Consider the following 26,078-nt stretch of genomic DNA (forward strand, 5'->3'; position numbering starts at 1 on the left):
AGAACCATTTCACCATGCAAAGAACCATTTAAGAGTGCTGTTTTTATCTGACCAGTGGGAAATAAACTTTGGGAAACTTTGTTTTGTTGCTAGACTAGGTGACCAAGCAGCTTTTCAAACTGTTTTTATACAAATGATCACGCTTTCTTTCTTGGTTTACTGCAGTCTGTATAACAGCTTTATCAGGTTTGTGTAGAGCAGGGGTCACAACCCAAACGTTAAGAAGATCCATTTTGTCCTTTCAACAAAAATCAAACCACCTTAAGAGCCACATTTTATGTCCATTTTACCATCTTGGCTGTAAATCTGTCTCAGTGTGTGTTAATGTCCTAGTATCAGCTAGAAAATATTAACAAAAACACAGGCTTACTTTGCTCTGCTGTAAGCTTCTGCTCAGCTATAGCTGTTTTTCTTGCATCTCCAGCAGGAAACTTTTCCACAAAAGTAGAACAGTTTTTATAAAATGTCTCTCAACATTCGACTTTTTACGAGGCTGAAGTTGCTTCTCATTCAGCTCTTGGTCAAATTTTCCCGCTCCACCTTAAATGATGCCTGAAGCACAAGAATGTACCTGCTGCACCATTTAAGGTGTAACGGGACAATTTGAACAAGAAGCTGGCGAATGAGAAACCGACTTCAGCTTCACGACTTTTTAGTGTTTGGCACTGCAGATTAAACGTATCAGGAAACCAGCTGGAGTGATTATAAATGCAAATAAGTCCATTCATCTCCAAATTATCGATGTTCGTCTTAAATTTTTTTCTTTGCCTTTTCTTTAGCTACTAGCTAAGCAAGACGGTTGTCTGCGTTGCTATGGTGACCAGCAGTCTGCGCACCGATCTTCAGGGTTAAATGGTGAATTAGCAGTTCTACATTAACTCCAGCGTTTAAGGCCATTTATTGTTAAACTGTGTTGAACGATCAGCAGAGCTTTATTTTACTGTAAAGGAGGATTATTTTATTTTTACCCACAAATCTAATTCTGCTGTGGAGCCACAACAGGGCAGTAAAAGAGCCGCATGCTGCTCTGGAGCCACATGTTGCCGACCCAATATCACATTTTGAGTATTTGTTCCAGTATTAGTGACAGTGCTAGTTCTGGAATAACACCACGCCCATTTTCCTCCTTGTTGTGATGTCAGCATTCATCAGCACTCAAACCTTTCAGGTGTTTAAAACCACCTTTGGGCCAAAAGGTGTTCAATATGAGCTTCTAACAATCGTTTAGACAAGAAAACTGTGAAATCATTATTTAGACATAACCTGCTATTCATACCAATGACATTTTAATGAGCATGAAGCTGAGTGCTGAAGATAAATATAGCCAAAGGATTAGCACAGAGCGGCTTCATGCAGGGATTCTTCAGTAAGAGTGAAAATCAGAAGTTCCCAAAGAGTGCTCCCAATGTCCCCAGACTGTTGACTGTCAGTGTATATCAAGCTGTGAAACTGGATTTCATGGAACGTGCAGCTGCTGGAAGTCCAGATGTTCACAGACTCTGAAGAAGTTGGACAGCACAAGCATGAAATAAGATCTGTCTTAATGCCTGAATTCTCTTTAGTCCAGTTTAGTTACAGGCTGCACTGTTTAACTCTTAGGAGTCCAGAGATACTACTGTTGTTTTGTTACACAATTAATATATCGCTGTTATCGGAAGAAAACCTCGTATCTCCAACTTGGTAACTTTACAGGAGAAGGAAAAAACCTACTTTACTTTTAATGTAAGTCAATGGAACCAGACTTTTTTCCAAGTAATTTTGGGACATTTCTTTTCGTCCATTGATCATAAAATTTACATACAATGTAAAGAGTAATGTGTATTTTCAAATTATGTCAAAAACTGAAAAACATCAAAAATGGAGATACAAGGTTTTCTTCCGACAAAAACGATATAATCTTAGAGGTGGATGACATGGCAAAAAATATAATACTACGATACTTTAAGAAATTTTCATGATACACAACGAGCCATGATATGTATTTTTTCAGGCATCTGATAATTTGGAACAGAGATATAAGAACCAGCAGTGCTGCCTTTTAAAAAATACTACTAAAACACACACACTGTGACTTTTACTCAATATTTGGTACACTGTGTTGGACTAAATCCAGTTGAACTGGACTAATCTTTCTCTCTTTACAGTGAAACATGCAGTTGGTCAGTGTTACACACGTACTGACAATATCCACCATATGTTCAGAAAAGCCTACTGTATTGTATTGTGACATAATGTATCACGATAACAATATATATATATATATATATATATATATATATATATATATATATATATATATATATATATATTGTCATATTGCCCATCCTTATAGGATCATATATCATTAGTTAGCTAGATAATTATTAAAGCAATAAGCCACGAGAGGCCGTGGGTTACTGCGATTTTATCATGGGGAAGGGTGTTCCTTGGCATGTCGCACAATGTTTTAGATAATTATTTAAGTTATTATTAATAATAACCGTCATAAACAAGTATTCCGCCAAGAAATGTAGCTCCTTTAGAGTACGGTATCGTTGCTAAGCAACCATTCATCACTGAATGAGGAGAAGAACGTTTGGTCGCCCATCACTGTAAACAGCATTTAATATGTTTTCGTATAACAGTGAACATATGATAACACAGCACTGTTCAATGTAGAGACTTTCAGTTTATAAGCACTTTTTGGTCCAAATCACCACCGCGAGTCTTTTGTCGGTCTGACGACACCACTTTTCTCACACTGGGGCTGAATCTCAAATGGCTCCCTGCTCCCTACATAGTGCACTACGTAGGAATTAAAACTGACTCCTGCAGCCCAACAGAGCAAAATATCGCTAAAATGGTCATTTGGGATTCATCCGCATTCATACTTGACAGGTAGTCACTATCTGACAGCAGAAGCTGGAATTTCTAAACTTAATGTTACACAGCTCAGTATTTAGGGAGTACAGAGCCGTTTGGGATTCAGCCTGAGTTTGACGCTACTTCTGACTGAAACATGGACATTTGAAGCATGTCAGACATTCAGGTGACTTTCTTTAGACTTTTATATTGCATTTTTACAGTGAATCATATCCTGAGTGCTTTAATTCAGGCCTGTGATATTGATGATGGAGTTGTTTAGCCTGTTTGCTATCTTTTAGCCGGTTAGCCAGCTGACCAGCCTAGTTCTAGATAAGAAAATACCTTTTCAGCCCCTCAAACAAGTTCTTACTTCATCAGTACTCGGTGCTCCATGTGATCAGCATTAGAGTCGAAGATCAGTCCATTAACAACTGTGAGGCGGTCATAGCTGTGGTATATTGTGGATTTTACAACGGCTGTGAACGCGGCTCAGCCAATCAGATTTCAGGACTGGTACTCTCTGTTTTATAAATGTTATTATATCATATTTAAGTCTGATTAACATTCTGTATCGACAGGTTTGAGTCTGCACTACTTTGGTTTATTTTCAATATCAAAATATTATAAAAAAAGAGACATTTACATTCAAATCATGTCTCTTCTTCTACTTATAAACACAAATGTGAAATGGATTGAAAGTTTAGAATCTGCACTTTCCACACAATTTCCCCAAATAATTCATACAAAGTTACAGCATGCTTTTATCTCCAGTAATATATGTAACGTGGGACCCATTTTCAATGTTTACCAAAAGAAAAAAATATGCGATTTATTATTATTCATACAACAGTTAGTTCCGGCCACGCAAGCTGATTGGTTGAGAAGCGTTCTAACCGTGCTGTTATTTCACCATAACATCACAGTTTTTTCACAAACACTGTATCACTCCGCTGAGACGCTGTTGCTAAGCAACGACAGCTGTAGGAGATGCTCAAGACATTTGAACGTTTTTACTTCTTACTTTGCCACAAACAGAAAATGGACACTTTTAAGATCACATTTGACCGACAGCCGATTTGGTCAGACTCTGAAGATGAGACGACACTAAATTCCCAAACCGTCATCACCACTGAGCAGCTTTTCAGTCGGCAGCTAAGACAGAAGAACAGCTAAACAACCTGGAATCAGCCAGAAATTGACCCAATACCATTCGCCAAATGTGTAGTCTGATCTTCAGAGTCTGGCCAAATCGGACCGAGCCATAAAACTGCTGCAATAAAAAACAAAAAAGCTGGGGAAATTTAGTGTAAGGAGCTGGAGAACGAACTGCCGGCTGTGCAGCAGGCGAGCGGAGTTCGTTACCAGTTTATTAATTTCTTACTTTATTTATTTAACTGTTGTATAAAAGCAATAGAACACTGGAGGACGTGTGTTATCGCCAATATGTGATGTTTTTTTGCGATAACACACTCCTTCTCATGTTCTATTGCTTAATTTAACCTCAGATTCTTGTCCTCATTTTCTGTGAAGAACATATAAAATAACCCATTTTCAGTGTCTTCACTCTGTTCACCCCCCACACATCTATATTACACATGTGGTGTTGGGTGAACCTGCGGGGAGTAAAAGTAGGTGCTGTGTCCTTCACTACATGGCCTGCTGTTAGTGTGGTGGGTGCGGACAACATAGACAGGCTGCTGACTGGCTACAGCTGCTAAAGGAGAACCCTACGCTGGACAGGTGTAATATTTTAAACATCTGGTATTTTTACATAAATTGTTATGGCTGTATTGATTAAAATAAACAATAATGTGGTGGGTCACCAGACGACTGAGTAACAAACACATCAACACCACACAAGGGTTAAATGAGAGTAACAGAACAGTCACAGTTCCTGTGTAGCTCCTGTGGTTGTTTCTTTGGTAGCATCTAGCACAAATCCAGCTAAATACAACAAATGCATTCATGTGTGCATGCCTTGCATGCCTTGCTTGTTTGGCACTCTGGTAATGATCATGCAGGCCCAACGATTTAACTTGCAAGATGTAGCAGACAGCAAGTCATTAGATTAGTTTGCTAAAAAATTAATGACAGATACTGCAAAATATTTCAAAGTGTGCCTGTAAAAAAGTTGTGTAAACAGATGTTGGAGAACAGATTTGTTTTTCTACACGGGTGGAGATGTTCCTCGTGCTTTTTATAGCGGATTAAGTACATCTGTCGCAAAAGATCCAGAGAAATCTGCCATGTTTTAATTATTTTTAACCCCTTAAATGGCCAGAGACCACAGACAGAGAGAGAGAGGCCCAAAGTGTTATTACACTCTTCTATAAACCAGTTTGTACTGAAGTACCAGCAGTTACTGAATAATAAGCCTTAAAATGTATTAAGCCTGGGATCTTAAGAGGTTAACGTCCTGCCAAAATGGTCTTACAGTACACATTATTGATTTTTCAGAAGATTAGATATAAGATAATCCACTTGCAGAAGGAAGAAGAAAGCCTAACAAAAAAGTGAACAAACAGGTGTTTCCAAAATTGATTAAAAGCTACAGAGAAAAGGGGCTCCTAACAACCACCTGGAAGACCTGGTAGACACCAAAACTGCCCCCATCAGATAAACAGCACTTAAAGCTTTCATCTTTGAGAGAGAGGAGAAAATCAAGCTGCTTCAGATCTGAAAACATCCACAGGTGTTTCTGTCCATCCTTCCACTGTGAGAAGACGACTCAGCGCTGTGGGTCTGAAAGGATGTGTAGCTGATCAAGAAGAACCTCACTGAGAAAAGGAGACGGACACATCAAACAAAGAAGCTGAACAATGGACTGACCACCCCAGAGTCCAGACTTCAACACCACTGAATGGGTTTGATTACTTCACTCAACCAGCTTCTAAGACTGAACTTCGGAGGTGTGGAAAACCGTCCCTGCAGATTTCTTGTACAGCACTGTGTATGATGCATAATGATCAGTTTGAACGTGACTTAGATGCGTCTGAGAAAAGTCTGTATGATCAAACTGCTGCTTCAGCACTTCACACATCACAGTTCCAGCTGAGTGAGTGACACAGTGAGGTATAATGACAGCAGTGTGGACTGAACTCAGAGCTGGGATGTGAAATAGATCAGCTCTCTCTCGCAGAGTGAGTGTGTGATGAGGAGGCAGAGCGTTGAGTGTGTGTGTGTGTGGAGTGTGTGGGGGGGGTGTGGGGGTGGGGAGGATTCCAGCGCTCTGTTCTGCAGCTCCATGGAGCGTCCGGCAGAGTCCCTCTGCCTGCAGCCCACAGAGATCAATACAGGCCGGGGGGATGGGGGGGTACGAGCGTACGGGCAGGAAGTACAGTCAGAGAGAGAGAGGGAGAGAGAGAGAGAGAGAGAGATACAGAGATACAGAGATACAGAGACAGATGGAGAGAGACAGAGGGAAAGACAGAGATACACACACACACACACACACACATATATATATATATATATATATATATATATATATATATATATATATATATGAGAGAGAGAGGGAGACAAAAAGAGAGAGATGGAGAGAGTGAGTGAGAGAGAGACAAAGAGAGAGAGAGGGAGCACAAGAAAAAGAAAGACAGAGATAGAGTGAGAGAGAGAGACGGAGACAGAGAAAGAGAGAGACAGAGAGAGACATATATATATATATATATATATGAGAGAGAGAGAGAGAGAGAAAGAACCAGAGATAGAGGGAGAGAAGGAGAGAGAGAGAGAGAGAGAGAGAAAGAGAGAGAGGGGGACAGGGGTGAGAGAGATAAAGAGAGAAAGAGAGCGAGAGAGAGAGGAGATAATGAAAGTGGTTCAGTGAGTTGTTTATGTGTGAGGCTCCTGTAATAGCAGCATGTTCTCGAATGCTGCTGGAGTGAATCATCAGCGTGTGGGGAGAATGATTACATCACAGGTGCTCACACACACACACACACACACACACACACACACACACACACAACATTACACACAACACAGCGATGTGGTTCAAATCACCGGACATGTTTACATGATCTGGTCTGACTGTGTAATGTATGAGCGCAAAGCATGAGAGAGAGAGAGGGAGAGAGAGAGAGAGAGAGAGAGAGAGAGAGAGAGAACTACTGTCCCACTTTCAGCACCATGGACAGCACTGCATGAGCACTGGAGCCACTCAAGAGACCTGTTCATATCTTTTATTTTAGGAAGAAAAGTTACATAGAAACACATCAAAATGAAGATAAATACAGTTATTACTGTTAGAAATTAAGGTTCTGTGCAGGTTCATTTTTCGTTCATCAAGGTACAAACAGTGTAAATGTTCCCTCAAAGGTACAAAAGTGGTTTTAAGGTCTGATTGTGAACCTTAAATAAGTTTTTCCAGGTGAAAAGTTCGTATTTGTTCCTTTTCATAACTGAATGTTTTAAACAGAACAGTAAAATAAAAGCCTGGAGACGAGACGGGGTGTGTGGAGTCAGTACAGCTTAGAACATATCATTTCAGTGGATTATGGTTCAGTTATGTTCCCTGACTACAGGTACTAAGATGAACCCTTGAGGGTTCCACCTCAGTGTTAAGAGGGGCACTGACCCAGAGACAGTTTAGCACCTTTATTTCTGAGAGTGTAGAGAGGAGCCATATTTCACCACATGCCCACTTTTAAAGTGCCGACATCCTGGAAAAACAAAATTTTTTCACTTCTTTAATATTAAAGAGTTTGATGTAGCCTGTAAACATTGTTACACACCTCAGTCCAAAGAATTAAAAAAAGGCTTGTTTTGATTTCATTGTTTTTATGATGCCACACCTATTTACCTGTCCAGCCTACAGCAGTTTAGCCCCACCCATTTACATTGAAGTTGCAAGGAGTGTTGCAGCTCTGAGTGTTTGTTAAATACAGGGCAGTGAATCTGAACTGAGCTCATTTACATATATCAGTTGCACAGCGTCACGTAGCAGAGCTCTGCTGTAGGATGCCAGGGACAGCACTAATACTCCAGGTTCGAGTTTGTTTTTACACTCATAAACATTGAATGAAACAAAGTCTTCAGCATCTCTCATCACGCCTGGAATCTGTTTACTATCACTCCACAAACTGGCGGTTTTCGAGCTGAAGGATACGAACTGAAAAAGGCTCAGATAGTAACTTTAGCTGAGTTAACTTACCATTAGCATCTGTCTGTTTATCTTAAACACTGACTGCCTTTCTCTGTGTACATTCCAAGCCACATGTGGGTCTCTGTGGTCTCAGCATGGCTTTAATTTAATGTTGTAATGGTAAAATGCTGCATGTGACACTCTGACAAATTGAACAGCGTTTGGAGTCATGGAGTGCTGCCACGCGTTGACGCGCTGTGTCGGTGCCAGTGTGCGTACCTCCATTCGAAACAATGGTTTAGAATATTTAAACGCTGCGCTACGCGACACGGACCATCCTGTGTGACAGTCTTAAAGAGAGGCTGAACAGTGGTTGTGTAAAATTGAATAACGACTGTTTTAGGCAAATAAAATCTGACAGACATCAGCAGCAAAAAAAAAAAATTCAATGCAAGATACATAATTTGGGCCTTTCAAAGCCTCTTAGGCTGCATTCACACAGCAGGTTAAAGTGGCCCAAATCTGATTTTCTCACCAAGTCTAATTTTTTTGTTTGGCTGTTCAGAATATCTTTTAAATGTGATCTGTATGCGAAAAGAACAACGTCTCACGCTGCTTCACGGCTCATCCAGAGGTAAACAATCACGACTGCCAACAAACGCCAGTCGCTCCCGGAGGATCAGCTTCATCTTCACCAGCATCACAGGAGCCATCATGAAGCTTCACTGACTGACAGCTGGGCTCGTCACCCAGAATGTGTTTGAGCCGTAAAAAGGGCGCGGTCACTTCTTTGGTTCACATCCTCGGATTCTCTAAACTTTGCTTTCAGACTTTTAACTGTTCTTTGACGCTGCAGCCTCGTTCTCCTGCGGCCGCGTTCGGACATTTCTTTTGAAATCTCTTCGAACACGGAGGGTTTTGGATGAGTCTGTTCTAATTTTTTGTATAGAAATATCACCCCAAATGTTAATGAGCTCTCAGCAGCACGAAATTATGTTGAATTTGGAGCTGGATTGACGTAAAAGTCACAAGAATTCTGATCTGGCTGTTCAGACTGAGTTGCATTGCCACATATTGGATACAGATCGGATTTCAGCACCACATATGAAAGCGCCTCAAATCGGATTTGAAAGTGACAAATTCAGTGTGTTTATCTGTTCACACTGACACAAAGACACACATCCGTGTCACATAAGAAGAAAAAGATCGGATTTGGGTCACTTTTACCTGCTGTGTGAACAAAGCCTCAGTTTCAGATTTAGAGAGTTGGACGTTTCACAGAGCTGTTTTTACCCCCATACTCTAACATGTACGCTTAACTACACAGTACTTCAGACCTGAGATCTAAATGACCTTTTTTTGTTGAAATCATTTCACAATTTCAATCCATTTTGTGTTTTATATTATAAATGTTTAGCTAGCTTGTTGGAATTAGTCCCTCTCCTCAGCCTTCACATTGACCGCCAGTGGCCAATCACTACAGTTACAATAATGTTAATTTTGCTCATTATGTTAGCTCCAAGCTAACGGTGGTGTACATTCACTTTCCTACTAAGTTTAACTTACACACACATTTTAAAAGTTTGTTAGATACTTAAAATGCCTCACCAACGGGTCCTGGCTTCTATTTCTCACTCCTATAACTTTACACAATAAGCACAATTTTCCACTTTCCCCACATGTAGTCGATCAACCAAGAAATGTTTGGTGTCAAAATGTTGCTTCTTTAGTTTAGCACTGGAGCTACGTTTGTGAGTGAAATGCGGTATCAGGGAGGGTCTCTGACCTAGCTGAGCATTTTCACTCCATGATGGGGGCCGTGGTGGGAGGGGAGGTGAAAAATGATATTATTGGTTAATATTATTTTGCTGCGCCCGCTGGTGCCATCACAAATGTTTCAGAGGCCAAAAGTCACTATATTTTAATGGAAGATTACAGAAAACAAGAATTCGGTCTTTTAAATGATATGATGCGATGAATCAGGCTTGATATGACCAGGAACAAGCAAGGTAAAGCAAGCAGTTTAGTATTGTGCCATGTTTCTGATTTGGTTGGTGATGTTTAAGTCACAATTCTTTTGGTTCATCGAGAGTCTTAATATCTCTATCTGACTTGCCAGCCCCTTTAATGACGTTCATGAATTGCTAGCTTTAGATTTCCTGCCTTGAATGAGTGACAGTGATTTAGGTGACACCTGCAAATGGCATGTTATTTGAAATCTTCACACTGTAAAATAAGTTCTATATCAAAACAAGGAGAAAACTTTGGGCTTTTGCACAACTTCAGTTCTTGATTTACCATTTGCTGTTCCCTCACAATAAGGCATGTCTGTGTTCTGTAACTTGTAAATTGTCCATGAATCTGCCCTGCATCATCAATAATTAACAAATTAAGGTTGGAGTAGTTGGTTGACCCATTATCTCATATTGCAGAAGAAGCTTGAGAAATGATAACGTGTCGTTTCGGATTGAAGAGCGTTCGTCTTATTCCCTTCTCCTTATGAGGGCTGTGCGATGGGGATTAATCAGACCCACTGGCACAAAGATCAAACCCCCGACGCCTCAGACGGAACCTTCCAGGATCACACATGCCATTATTTTGTTGACAGAAGTGCTGATCAGCTGCAGTGGTGGCAGCGAGACTGATGGATGGCAGCTGTGGAGACAGATGTTTTGAGAGCTCTAATTTAGTGGACCACTAAAGCCCAGAGCACACTGACCGGACGTTCTCCAACACGCACCAACTAATCCGTATGTCTGGTGTGCTGTACCTGCATGTGGCGGTTGAGAGTCTCTAAAATGTTCTCCCAATTCACACTGATCTAGAAGGTTCTCCCCCAGTTAACATGGGTTAAATCAGTTCTTATTCTACACTCTTAAAAAACATGGTTTTATATAGCACCAGAAAAGGTTCTTCTACTGTTATGGTGTCAAGTTTATAACAATGGAAGAACCCTTTTTGGTGCTACATAGAACCATTTTCAAAAAGGTGCTGTATAGAACCATATACAGCACATTCTCCACCGATCTGAAGAACCCTTTCAAGATGTAAAGAACCATTTAATCATGCAAAGTGTTCTGTGAGTGTTCATGGTTCTATATAGAACCATTTTCTTTACGAAAGAACTCTTGGAGAACCATCTTTTTTAAGAGTGTAGAAACGTATTGTGTTGCATTATTGCTGTATTGAATGTATATTAATTATCATTAATGTTAGTAGTAATATGTCCAAAAAATGATTAAACATGACAAAGAAGCACTTTTGAACATCATTAAGAATGAAAACAATTATGAATATTCATAATAATGCAAATAGGCAGCTAGCAAGCAGGCTGACGGCAAAGCTGACATTTTGCTCAGCCCTTTCTAGGCAGCCCACTGGTGGGTAAGCAGTGTATTAGCCAGAACGCCACTGTTCATCACCCATTTTCCCCTCACAGCCTGGTTCACTTCTTTTTCCATCTTTTCTTTCTTTCATTATCCTTTGTAAATTAGTTTAGTAAATAATCTTAACAGTAAAATCAATAAATACAGCAGTATCCAATTTAGCACAGGTTCAACATTTTCAACAACATCATTTTATATCAGGCCTTGTCATTTTTCTGATAATTGTTTGCAATATTTGTTGTAATTTAGTTTTCCAAAATAAAAGTCTGTGGGCATTTAAAATCTGTTTGAGGAGATTAAAAAACTAGTTAGTCCTTGTAGGACAATTATCTGGTCTGATCTGGTCCGAGGGTGGACCATACGGTCAGTGAGGTGTAGTCATGAAGCAATGTAGCACAAGGAAGGCAGCAATTTATTCATCTTTAAATGTACAGGGTGATTCAAAAACATTCATCCAATTTCAAAATGATTTATTTTACTTGTAAATCATGACAGAACAATGCAGTAAACTGTAAACATACTGGATTGAGCATGTCGGGTGTCGCTGCACTCACAGCTCTTTCAGTGCGATTTCGGAGATCATCCAGTGTTGTGGAACCAACGACGACGAACGCTCTGAGCTGTTGGAGCTTCACTGCCCACGAAAATCACTCTGCACAGTTATGACAGATTCACTCTTATTGAAATGGAGAACGCTGATCGCTTTCTGCTCAGGGGTCTCATCTCCTCTCAGACTGAAGGGAGCCATCTTCCAGTGACAGTCAGAAACTCTATGACCCCCTCTTTCAGTTGGATTGTGATTGGTTCCTAGACGCCTCACGCTTGTAAAAATATGGCGCTTTCAGATGAATCTTTTTGAATCACCTTGTATATTAGCTGATATTTTTCGTGTACATACAAGCACGGACGCATCTGTTTAAGTGAAAATAAGTTAACGCGTCCTCTGAAGTGAACACACTTCCACAGAGTTAAATGCACAATTACTGTTTATTTACTGATTTTAACTCAAAACATGTCATTTGACCAGGTTGAAACTTTTGCATATGACTGTATCTGCCCATGCTGATAGATAAACATTCATAAAATGAATGAAAAAGAATTTGGCATTAAATCTACCTGGATTAGCAATATAGAGAAATGTAACAGTTTTATAATATAGTATATAATAAAATGCAGATATTTTAGCTCAGTAACCCAGCGTCACCTAAACATCCTGCTCTTCTGGAGTTCAATATTGAAACATCAGTCAAATTTAAACATTTTTCCTATGTCTGTACACCGATCAGACATAACATTATGACCACCTCCTTGTTTCTGCGCTCATTGTCCATTTTATCAGCTCCACTTACTATATAGGTGCACTTTGTAGTTCTACAGTTACAGACTGTAGTCCATCTGTTTCTCTGCATACTTTGTTAGCCCCCTTTTACCCTGTTCTTCAGTGCTCAGGACCCCCATGGACCCTCACAGAGCAGGTACTATTTGGGTGGTGGTCATAATGTTATGCCTGATCGATGTATGATTCCATTATCACCATTTATCCTGAATGTAAAGATAAGAATGATTCATTTTAGACTGGTAATATGTACAGTATTAGCAGGCTTTACTGTAATTGACTATGCGAGCACAGGCTGACTGCTGTAAAAGGATGCTACTCAGACTTCCACAGCAGTGTAAAGTTCTCCAGTTCTTTCTTTAATAAGATCCTGCGTCTGCATCTCTCTCACTGCACCGAGGCCTCACCATTTCTACCGCTGAAGTATGTGTGTGCGCCGAGATGATTCTGTTTACTAAGCAGTTTTCTAAAAACACAGACCTAAAACCCCAGGAGGGAGAAATTTGGAGACTGCAAGGAAAAGTTCCCCGAGACTAGAGCACAAGAAAGAAAGTTGGGGTGACACCAGACTCTGCCGGAGGGCCTGGGCCTCTCCAGCTGGGACAGAGTCTGCTGCAGTGTAGTACAAAGTGGGTTTTTAAAGGGCCCATATTGTACATTTCGTTGTACTTTGGCCACTTACAACATTTGTGTGGTTTTATGTACCAAAAATGTTCATAATTAATTTTCACATGGCCATTTTTCAACCTCTTTTTATCCATTAGAACAAGGGTGTGAAACCCAGCCAGTAAAAGGGCCATATTAAAAAATGTCAACAAATCTGTCAGCCAGAGAAAAAAAATCATTTTTATTTCATCTTTAATTAATGTTGTGCTGTAACCTGAATTGATCATTGTTTATTCAAAATATGCAAAAACGTCAACAGTAAAATATAGACACATATATGAGAAATATCACATGCACATTTGAAATATTGAAAATTTAAACATCCCCAGGAGCTCAGTCTTTTAAACCTACCTATTTGCTTGAATTAGACACTTGGCATCCTGTCTTTGCTGCAAGTTCATTGAGACTTGGGCTCAGTTTCTGAGCTGCTGAGCTGACGTTTAGTTTTTATGTTAAACTGCAGCTGAAATGCTTTTGGTGATATGACTGGTGTGGAATTGTGTAGAATTGAGGTGTAACCGCTGTCCCATAGACTGTTGTTGGGGTTGGAGAGTCAGAGCAAACATTATGTTGCAGTGCATGCTGGGGACTGTAGTGCAGCATATTGTGAAACGGTCTAATATTAATAGAAAACTAAAATACTTTTGCGGGCCGGATAGGATTGTGTCACGGGCCTGATCTGGCCTTGTGTTTGACACAGGCCTTAGAATTAAACAGGCTGCTTTTGTTACTGCACCTTTCAGAGAGGTATACATAAATGAGCTTTGTAGTGATTGGCTGCCCTGTAGGGTGGTAACTTCAGTGTGAGTGGGTGGGGCTAAACTGCTGTAGGCTGAATTGGTGGATATGTATGTAAATGTGTTAGTTGTGTTGGACTTCATGGGCTGAGGAATGAATGAACAGTACATTTTGAAATGTTAACAATGTTTACTTAATGCAACAAACTCTTTGATTTCACCAAAAGCAAAGTCATTTCAGTTTTCCATGATATGGAAAAGCCTAAGCCGTTTAAGCATAACTCTGAACTGCACTGAGGGGACGGTTGATTTAAGATCTTTTACAGCCGTAGGACTAAAGTTGACACGCTACAATGCAACTGTTAGCTTCCTGTCCTGCATACCTACTGATATTGAAAGTATTCTCCAGTGTTTTACAGCCTAATCTCTGCTGCATCTGTACAATACGGCCAATTTCCACAAACAATCATTTGGATACAGTTCCATTCTTTTCTTACAAGAGCACTGAAAACACATTCTCTTATTCAAAACTCTTCCACTCTTACAGTGCAGGTTAGGATAAGACAGGCTGAGAGAATGGCTGTATCCGAAACCACTTACTACAGCCCCGTTTCCAAAAAAGTTTGGACACTCTGCAAAATGTAAATAAAAAGAGAATGCAATGATGTGCAAATCATTTAAAATAGTACAAAGACAATGGCAGCGTATTTTGCTCCTAAACATGCATATATCATTCAGCATTAATGGTGCCTTCACAGATGTGCAAGTCACCTATGCCATGTGCACTAATGCCCCCCTACACCATCATGAATACTGGCTTTTGAACTGTGCACTGGTAACAAGCTGAGTGGTCTTTAGCCCGGAGGACACAGCATCCACGATTTCCTAAAAGAATTTCAAATTTCGACCACAGGACACTTTTCCACTTCCCCTCAGTCCATTTTAAATAAGTGCAGGCCCAGAGAAGGTGGCAGCATTTCTGGATCCTGTTCATATGTGGTTTCTTCTTTGTGTTTTAGAGTTTTAACTTGCATTTGTGGATGCAGCGCTGAACTGTTTTTACAGACAGTGTTTTTCAGAAGTGTTTCAGAGCCCATGCAGTGATTTCCACTACAGAATCATGTCTGTTTTTAATGCAGTGCTTCCTGAGGGCCCAAAGATGTCCCTAGCATACAGAGATTTCTCCAGATTCTCTGAATCTTTTATTGTTATTATGTACCATAGATGATGAAAAGCAGAAGTTCTTTGCTGTTTTATGTTGAGAAATGTTTTTCTTGAATTTTTGCACTATTTGCTCACACAGTCTTTCACAGAGTGGTGAACCCCTCCTCATCTTCACTTCTGAAAGACTCTCTGGGACACTCTTTTTTTACCCAATCATGTTACTGACCTGTGGCCAATTAACGTAAATAGTTTTTTTAGCATTACACAACTTTATCTGCCTTTTGTTGCCCCCATCCCAACGTTTTGGAAACGTGTTGCTGGCATCAAATTCAAAATAGGCATATATTTTTCAAAAAACAGTAAAATTTCTCAGTTTCGACATCTGATACGTTGCCCTTTTACAATTTTCAATAAAATATAAGGTTTAAATGATTTGCACATCTTTGCATTTTGTTTTTTTATTTATATTTTGCACAGCATCCCAACTTTTTGGAAATGGGGTTGTACTAAACTGTACATGTTACTGAAGTAGCTACTAATAGTAGTGTAGTATTTGGACATACTATTTATTATGGTAGTAGGCCAACGTCCTACACAAGCTGTTCTTATAAAGTTTATCCGTCTTATTACTATTGGTCCTCTACAGCTGTAGCTCCGCCCAGAACCCTGCCTGCCATCATAGTGTCCACCTGTATGTCTCCATAGTTATACCCGGGTGTTTGTGTTTAGTGTCTGTGATGTCTTGCCATGAGCATTTCTGAACCAGTCCTAGTTCTATTCTTGTTTCTTGTAGTTTCTTAGTTTTCCTTGTTGTGTTTCCGGGAAGAGAAAACTCTGCTAGTCTTTTTGCTCCTCCTCAGCATTTACTGACAGAATTCAGAATCAGACTGAAGGTGTTTATTAGTTTTGAGTCAGGAAGTCTTCTGTATAAAGGAAAAGGGTAATAATTGCCTGTAATAATCAACATTATATTGCATATGTGGCTGAAAAACACTGGAACATTCTAAGTCTTTATGTATAACTGACAAAACCTCGTCCTGCAAGCCTGAGGGTTGGAGTGTATGTCTCTTTGCATGTTCATGGTTCCTTGAAGGAACGTACTAATTATACAGTCAACGGCATCATCTATTTAAGGTCTAGGCACTAAGCTTAATTTGTGTCCAGAAAAACGTTTTGCAAAGCATGAATCATCAAAATCTGCAGCCATCTGCTCCCAAGCCACAGACTCGCAATCGCAGTTCTGGAGACCCCATGCATTCTGTGTTTTCACTGATTTAACACAGCTGAAAGAACTCATCAGCTAATTATTAAACCCTTCATCGCTTCATCAGTCAGGTGTTTCAGGTCTTTTAAATCATGGAAAACACTTTGACTGCTTTTTCACTGCACAAAGTACCAGAACCTCTACACCAGAAAACTGGAACTGCTTTTCCATTGATCATCGGTCCAGTAGGCCCACTGAAAGTTTAATGTTCAAGTTTAATGGTTTTTGGTATCTTTTACACAGCAGGTAAAAGTGGCCCAAATCTGATTTTCTCACCAAATCCGATATTTTGTTTGGCTGTTCACCTTATTCTTTAAATGTGATCTGTATGGAACATCAGTCTGAACAGATCAGCTCCTAAACTGACCCACATGCGCAAAAGAACAATGTGTCACGCTGCTTCACGGCTCATCCAGAGGTAAACAATCATGACTTCCAGCGAACGCCAGTCGCTCCCAGAGCGTTCAGTTTCTTCGCCAGCATCACAAGAGCCATCATGAAGCTTCACTGACTGACAGCTGGGCTCATCACCCTGAATGTGTTTGAGTTCGCCTGAAAAAGGGCACGTAAACGTCTCAGCAACGCGAAATGATGACGAATGTCGAGTTTGATTGACATAAAAGCTGCATGAATTTCCGATCTGGCTGTTCAGACTGAGTCGCATTGCGGCAGATCGGATACGTATCGGATTTTAGTACCACATATGAAAGCGTCTCAAATCGGAATTTAAAATGTCAGATTAAAGCGGATTTGGGTCACTTTTATCTGCTGTGTGATCAAAGCTTTACATCACCAATGAGAGCACCAGCATCTATTTTTAGAATGATTACTTTGACAAGATGTAAAGCTTTGGTAAACAATGGAACTATGACACTTGTAAGTTTCTGTTCGAGTCTTACACAGCAGTATTCTCTAAAACGAGGCAAGCAAGTGGTAGAAATGGTCAGTAGATAGCAGCAGCAGCGCCCTCTCTTGGCCAAAACAAACACAACGCGATACGTCTGCTCATCTGCAGGTCTTACTTAAGACTTTCCGGTGTGTTTTGATTCACAGTTAAAATTGGGGACGTTTCTGGGGACAGCTCCAGCTGGGGCAGACCAACAAAAATGGGGGCGGTCCCCAGGTAAATAAGGATCTGGTCACCTTAGTTAAGAAGCTAACGTTATTAGCGCTTATGCTAGCTTCCACAGAATGAGTGTTTGCTCATATTCTCACATTCTACAGAGATTTCTCTGATTCCACACATGATTCTGTGTAATTGTACGCATTTGTCTGAGTGTCAGAGTCAGAAAAGAGCACTAAATTATTTTAGGGCAGCAGAACTAGTATTAAGCTATAGTAAGAAAGACAGCTGTGCAGTACATATTTCAAACTAACTGGCAATCAAGGTGGCTAATTAGCCAAATTAGACACTTTAGAGCGCCATTCGATGACCAAAAAGACAGTAAACCTGTATCTATGACAGGTTTAGCAGGTTCTACTTGTTTCCTTTTGGGTGAGTTCTCGTTTTTCAGTGTGCAGCGGAAAATATGTAGATGTTGGTACCAGTTCCCATAGATTGAGAGCCACCGTGTTAACCGTTGGATACCGAATCTTACATTGTGTCTCATATCAAGTACAGGGAGATTCACTCGAAAGAGGCCCTGAATATTCTGCTGTAACTGCCGTTAGGATGAAGCAACCTGAACCAAAAAAATAAGCTACATACCTTGACGTGTGTGTAATCGATTGCATTACATGCGATGCTGGATGTGATCTCCATTTTCTGCCAGACACATGAAGGGGTACGGGGGTTTGCACCTGGAAGGTGCAAACAGAGGTTAGATGTCGCGACGGCTGTCCGGCACCTACCTCGTCGCTCCGACGCAGGGGCATCCCGACTCAAAGCTCCATATACTGAGGAGCACATTGAGTGTTGTTTCGTTCAGATTGCTTTGTTTTTAGCGAGAGTTATTACAGAATATTCAGGGCCTCTTTCGAGCGAATCTCCCTGTACTTGTAACACTGAGAAAATGCAACAGCATAAAACCTGGATGACGTACTAGAATTGGCAAAAAATGAAGTGCAGAGCGTTGCTCACTGTTCATCACAGCCATCAAGCGACATTTTTATTTTCTATTTGGTATTTGTATTCTCAGTCCAGCAGTGACACTGAGGTGTTTAAAAACTCCAGCAGCACTGCTGTGTCTGATCCATTCGGACCAGCGCAACACACACTAACACACCACCACCACGTCAGTGTTACTGCAGTGCTGAGAATGATCCACCACCCAAATAGTACCTGCTCTGTGAGGGTCCATGGGGGTCCTGAGCACTGAAGAACAGGGTAAAAGGGGGCTAACAAAGTATGCAGAGAAACAGATGGACTACAGTCTGTAACTGTAGAACTACAAAGTGCACCTATATAGTAAGTGGAGCTGATAAAATGGACAATGAGTGTAGAAACAAGGAGGTGGTCAGAATGTTATGCCTGACCAGTGTAAAAAGTTAGCAACTCCTGAAAGAATATATGTAAATGTAATTGGTTGTGGGAGGAAGGGAAGTCAATGTGGAAAAGAACTGGAACTGGTAGGCTGTTTCACTGTCTGTTTTTCTTTGTTCTCACAGGTACGTACCAGGGCCAGTGGGTGGGCGGCATGCGCCACGGTTACGGCGTGCGGCAGAGTGTTCCCTACGGCATGGCGGCCGTTATCCGCTCACCGCTGCGTACCTCTATAAACTCCCTGCGCTCGGAGCACAGTAACGGCACGGCGTTGCTGGCAGGCGAGCGGGCGGGGGTGGGCGCAGGCGTGGGAGCGGGTGGCCTGGTGGCCAGCCCTGCCGTGTCGCGCGGCGGCTTCGTGCTGACGGCCCACAGCGAGGCTGAGCTGCTGAAGGGGAAGAAGAATAAGGGCCTGTTCCGCCGCTCGTTGCTCAGCGGCCTCAAACTGCGCAAGTCCGAATCCAAGAGCTCGCTGGCCAGCCAGCGCAGCAAACAGAGCTCGTTCCGCAGCGAGGCAGGCATGAGCACGGTCAGCTCGGCTGCCTCCGACATCAACTCCACCATCAGCCTCGGTGAGGGGGAGAGTGAACTGCCTGCAGGAGAGGAGGATGTGGATGCTACTGCCACGGAAAGCTACGCTGGAGAGTGGAAGAACGACAAGCGCACTGGCTGCGGTGTCAGCCGGCGCTCTGACGGACTCTGCTATCAGGTAGGAGTGGGATATCAGTGTAGAAGTGAAATATGTATGTGTAATACTGTCCATTCAGTCAAAGGAGCATTTGTTAGGTCAGGCACTGATGTTCTGGCTCTCAATCAACATTCCAGTTCATCCCAAAGGTATTCAGTCAGATTCAGGTCAGGGTTCTGTACAGGCCATTGGAGTTCCTCCACACCAAACTAGTCAAATCATGTCTTTATGGAGCTGCTTTGTGCACAGGGGCTCAGTCATGCTGGAACAGGAAAGGTTCTTCCCCAAACTGCTGCCACAAAGCTGGAAGTATATAATTGTCTAAAATGTCTTTGGATGCTGTAGCATCAACATCACCCTTCACTGGAACTAAGAAGCCCAAACCCTGAAAAACAGCTCCAGCTCATTATCCCTCCTCCACCTAACTTAATTGCTGGCACTATGCATTCCGGTAGGTAGCGTTCACCTGGCATGTGCCAAACCCAGGTTAGATCATAAAACTGCTGGATAGTGTATCGTGATTCATACCTCCAGAGAACACGTTTCTATGCCGACGCTTGGCACTGCGCATAGTGATCTTAGGCTTGTGTGCAGCTGTTCAGCCTTGGAAACCCATTACATGAAGCTCCTGACGCATAGTTCTTGGGCTGATGTTGCTTCCAGAGGCCGTCTGGAACTCTGTACTGAGTGATGCAGCAGAGGATAGGAAATTTTATGTGTTGTTGAGTGTTTCAGCATTCGGTGGCCCCACTCTGTGAGTCTGCATGGTCTACCATTGTGTGGCTGCTCCTAGATGTTTATTTTCCACTATAATAGCAGTTCACGGCAGAAATTGCCCAAATTGACTTGTGGCAAAAAAGGTGTCCTACGACACTGAGCTCATCACACACCTGTTAGCAGTGGGTGAGGCTGAAACACCACTTACATTTGGTCATATATTGCATGTTGTCTTAGATCTTATTAGCCTTAAAGGGGAATTCAACCAATTTTTCAAATGTTCTGTATAATTAACTTGTTAAGATGAAAACAAAGTCATTCAGAGTGGTTGGGTGTGAGATGCTCTGTTCTAGAGAAACTTGCTGAATTTTATTTTTTACAGTGGTGGTGATACGAACCAGGGGCCGTATTACAGAAAATTCTTAAGTCTGAGATCATACCTTATCTGCTTTGTTGTCATGGCAACTTCAGTTAAGACTGAAGTTGGGACAGAAGCCATTACAGAACAACAGTTCTTAAGTCTATAATCTTTTCTTATTTTCAGATAAGAAACCTGTATTACAGAAACATCCTAAGTTGCCAAAATATCCTAAATATTTTCTTAACTCTAAGATAAACTCCAGAGCGTCTTAACGTCTGTTTTAATCGCCTGTTTCTATTGATTTATGCAGTAATAGGTAGCATAGTTCACTATAAGTAGCATAATGACGCTACATTTATCTACACTAAAAACGCTGCTTTGACTTTTTTCTAACAGCGTTTAAAAGCCTCAGACGCTGCAGACTCGATTGCCACTGTCCCTCTGATTACCTTCGTGTGTTAATGTTGATGATGAAATATTACAGTGATGGTGGTGAATAATGAGGAGACGGAGCTGAATGTGTGTCTGTTTATTAGGAGGAATAACGTTAGCGTGCTCGGCTAAAGTGTTTGGGAAATGGAGACTGAAACTGAAACAGCGACACTCTGATATACAGACCGAAGCTCTGACACAATATTCTTAAGTTTCAGTTTATCGCGCTTTAGTTTTATTTGACTTTGTTTACCTCAGTAATGGTAGCTAACGTTAACTGTCTGGCTAACTAACTTGATTACGTGTTTACGTTTCAGCTGTGCGCGTATGGTCGGTTTCTAGGTAACAGACATGACAGTTGATGGTCAACTTCAATCAAGTAAGTTAAGATTTCCTAAATTGAGATGAGAAAAGATGCTGTAAGATAAGATAAGATTCTTAAATTAAGGTCAGATTTGCTTCGGTAATATGAATTTGTGAAAAATCTTATCTTGACCTGTCAGATCTTAAGTTAAGACAAAAAGATAGGAAGTTTCTGTAATGCGGCCCCTGGAGTCTTCATGCCTACCATGCAAATATAGCTATTTTATTTGCTATCCAAAACCACCAGTGAACCCAGAACCTAGAATAGCTCTAAATCAAGAAAAATACTATTTCTTTGGGGGTTATTTTCCCTTACAACACCCTCCGTATAGGTCTCCACAGTGAATGTATAAAAGTACATTTTAGCCCTAAAACTTCTCTCAAAACTACTGTAAAACAATGTCTCAGACATCAGGCAGCACATTCATAAGCACTTCATGTAAAAGCTTTCCTGGGTTATGTACTAACTAGTTAAGTTTACTTAAGTACATGTCCTTTAGCAAAATATTGATGTATTTGTACCCTCCTAAGTATTTACAAATCACACTACTTTTTACTTCTACTACTCAAGTATATTAGTGAGTAATCTACACACTTAAAAATGATGATTCATCAAGGGTTCTTTAGTAAAGAAAACGGTTCTATATAGAACCATGAACACTCAAAGAATGCACCGCATGATTCTCTGCAACATGAAAGCGTTCTTCAGATTGACTGAGAATGAATGTGCTGGTTCTATATAGCACCAAAAAGGGTTCTTCTGTTGTTACAAGCTTGACATCATGACAATAGAAGAACCCTTTTTGATGCTATATAGCATCCTTTTCAAAAACGTTCTATATAGAGCCATCTACAGCGCAGTCTGAAGAACCATTTCACTATGCAAAGAACCCTTTAATCACGCAAAAGGGTTCTTTGAGTGTCCATGGTTCTATACAGAATCAATTTCTTTAGTTAAGAACCCTTGAAGAACCATATTTTTTGAGTTTAGCCATTCATATTTAGATATTACTTAATTTTTGTGTCTAATTTAATTTTGTTTTGTTGGTGACAACATCTGTACTGCCTTGTGATTGGTCACAGCTCAGACTTTAGAGCTTTATAGCATTTTATTTTCGATCAAATGAATCCCAAAAAGAGAAGAATACTCAGTACTTAAGTACGTTTTTCGACACAATACTTTTTTCTTTTGTACTTTGGTACTTCTACTCAAATTGTTCTTGGGAAGGTACTTTTACTTCAGTCATTATTTCACGCAAGTACTAATAACTGTACTTCTAAGGAGTAACTTTTAGGGCCATTAATAAGCCCTATAACAGGGACAGAGCAGAGCATTTCACATCAAACCACTCTGAAAGACATTTCTGCTTAATGTAACTGTTAAGATGTAAACAGAGTGGTTATTTTGCTTGCTGCGTCACTCTGGGTGATGTTTTACTGCTGTTTTGTCTTACATACACCGATCAGGCATAACATTATGACCACCTCCTTGTTTCTACACTCATTGTCCATTTTATCAGCTCCACTTACTATATAGGTGCACTTTGTAGTTCTACAGTTACAGACTGTAGTCCATCTGTTTCTCTGCATACTTTGTTAGCCCCCTTTTACCCTGTTCTTCAGTGGTCAGGACCCCCATGGACCCTCAGGTACTATTTGGGTGGTGGGTCATTCTCGGCACTGCAGTAACACGGACGTGGTGGTGCTGTGTTAGTGTGTGTTGTGCTGGTCTGAGTGGATCAGACACAGCAGTGCTGCTGGAGTTTTTAAACACCTCAGTGTCGCTGCTGGACTGAGAATAGTCCACCAACCAAAAATGTCCAGCCAACAGCGTCCTGTGGGCAGCGTCCTGTGACCACTGATGAAGGACTAGAGGATGACCAACACAAACTGTGCAGCAGCAGATGAGCTATCGTCTCTGACTTTACATCTACAAGGTGGACTGACAAGGTAGGAGTGTCTATTAGAGTGGACAGTGAGTGGACACAGTGTTTAAAAACTCCAGCAGCACTGCTGTGCCTGATCCACTCGTACCAGCAGAACACACACTAACACACCACCACCACGTCAGTGTTACTGCAGTGCTGAGAATGATCCACCACCCAAATAGTACCTGCTCTGTGAGGGTCCATGTGGGTCCTGACCACTGAAGAATGCAGAGAAACAGATGGACTACAGTCTGTAACTGTAGAACTACAAAGTGCACCTATATAGTAAGTGGAGCTGATAAAATGGACAATGAGCATAGAAACAAGGAGGTGGTCATAATGTTATGCCTGACCGGTGTATGTATTAGTGCTGTATCTCTGAATGTAAATCTTACAAACATCTTTTCATTGTTTTTTTTCCCCTAATTTTTGCTCCACTGTTCTATACACCAGTGGTTCCTCACTCTGGTCCTGAAATACCCCTGCACTGAATGGTTTAGTGTTTCCTCTGCTCTGCTTCTGCACACTCAGGAGAAGCTGGTTAAAAAGGCATCCCAGCCTAAAACTAGCAGTTAATGTTATCCGTCGTGTTGCGTAATATTTTGTAGTGCAGCACTGCGTCCCTCGGCCTCACTGGTTTGACAGAGTTTACGACTTTGCATACTTTTTCTGTCTTCATCTATTTATGTTCACTACAATACCCAGCATGCATTATGCAAATACACCAAACAACCCCTGGGAATCCTCCCTACATTGATAAAGAAGTCCTGACTGCTTGCACAGCCACTGCAGATGTGGAATTCAAATTAGCTTTGTGTGGCTACCTTCAGTATTAGCCAGATAGCAAGAAACTCAAAACATTTCAAACAGCCCGTCCTCAACTATACGGCCCCAAAGAGCTTGTAGTTCTTCAAAAGATCCACCTTCAAGAGCCGTCATCAGCTTTCATCACTTTTCATCACAGTCTTTGAAACTGGAAAATCTCACTCTGGCACAGCTTTGGGATTTCAGTAAGCATATTTACAAGACATATAGAGATGGTTACATTTTCCATTTTGGCCAAATTGCCCCTTTAACTAGCTGATGATGGAAACATGGAAAACACTAACGTGTCTAGGGCAGTACTCCAGGACCGGGACTGAGAGGCACCGTCACAGAGTGGACAATTTGCTCCACTTTTCCTTAGTCCAGGGATCAGAAACCCGAATGTTAAGAAGAGCCATTTTGTCCTTTCAACAAAAATCAAACCACCTTGGGAGCCACAACATATGTCCATTTTACTGTCTTGGCTGTAAACATGTCTCAGTATGTGCTGATGTGCTAGTATAAGCTAAAAAATGTAATATAAACAAAAACGCAGACTTACTTTGCTCTGTTTTCTCACATCTCCAGCAGGAAACTTTTCCGCCAAAGCAGAATAGTTTCATGTAAGATGTCTCTCAATGTTTGAGTTTTTACGAGACTGAAGTCAGGAGGAATGGGAAACGGGAAAATTTGAACAAGAAGCTGGCGAATGAGAAGCTAATTTCAGCTTCGTGACTTTTTAGTGTTCGTTTCTCACAGCAGATTAATTGTATCAGTTCTTAAAAAATGCAAATAAGTCCATTTGTCTCCAAATTATCAATGTTCGTCTTAAATCTTTTTTGTTTTCCCATAGAATGAGTGACTACCTCTTCCCAACCTGTGTGACATAATAAGCAAAATTAATAACCAGAATTACTTAAATGATGTGAATTGTACCATATTGTGGATAACATAATATAACATGGTATGAACCAGCTTGTTTCACCACCTGAAAACACTATGAACGGGTTTCTGAAGAAGCCACTAGAGTCCTGTACAGTACAAATACATTTGCATAATACAGAAAAGAAAGCTTTTTGATTGTAAACAGTACCTCAGCATGTTCAGCTTTACACAGATCATTGTATCATTTATTAACTTTGAAAGGCTTACAAAATATAACAATGTAACATAAATAAGAACTATTATTATTATTATTGTTATTATTATTATTATTGTGATCATCATTGTACACTCTAAAAAAGTGTTTTGTTAATGGTTCTTCAGTAAAAGAACATCTTTAAAGAACTGTTCTATATAGAACCCATAAGTGTTCATAGCATTCAGAACTCGTTTTGCAAAATATCATGACACAAATTCAAGTTCACCCCTTTTACCAGGGAGAGTGGATGGGGAACAAGCGGCACGGCTACGGCTGCACCACCTTCCCCGATGGCACCAAGGAGGAGGGCAAGTACAAGCAGAACGTTCTGGTCAGCGGCAAGCGCAAGAACCTCATCCCACTGCGTGCCAGCAAGATCAGGGAGAAGGTAGACCGGGCGGTGGAAGGGGCTGAGAAAGCAGCGGACATCGCCAAGCAGAAGGCGGAGATCGCTCTGTCCAGGTGAGTGGCCCACCAGTAGAGAGTGGGCTGGTGGGGTCAAGGTTAGGTCATACAGATGAATGATAAGCATACTAATTAACCCGTTAAACTTTGAGGGTCCATATGTGGGTCCACACCCTCATACCTACGTAAATTACTTATCAGTTCTGAATTACAACCCTAATTCCAAAAAAGCTGGGACGCTGTGTAAAAAAGCTGGGACGCTGTGTAAAAAAGC

General features: G+C 41.0%; 1 protein-coding gene across 1 annotated transcript in view; it reads left to right on the forward strand.

Annotated features, from left to right (window-relative positions):
• LOC118806545 (junctophilin-3-like) overlaps positions 1-25,865 on the forward strand; it is a 57,492-nt gene extending 31,627 nt beyond the window's left edge. The window contains exons 2-3 of the mRNA XM_036567978.1: positions 19,091-19,674; positions 25,638-25,865. Coding sequence (XP_036423871.1) covers positions 19,091-19,674; positions 25,638-25,865 — 812 coding nt within the window. The remainder of the gene's footprint in view (positions 1-19,090; positions 19,675-25,637) is intronic.
• Positions 25,866-26,078: the final 213 nt, after the last annotated feature.

The sequence above is a fragment of the Colossoma macropomum genome, unplaced genomic scaffold, assembly GCF_904425465.1.
Source record: "Colossoma macropomum unplaced genomic scaffold, Colossoma_macropomum, whole genome shotgun sequence".
Taxonomy (NCBI): Eukaryota; Metazoa; Chordata; class Actinopteri; order Characiformes; family Serrasalmidae; genus Colossoma; species Colossoma macropomum.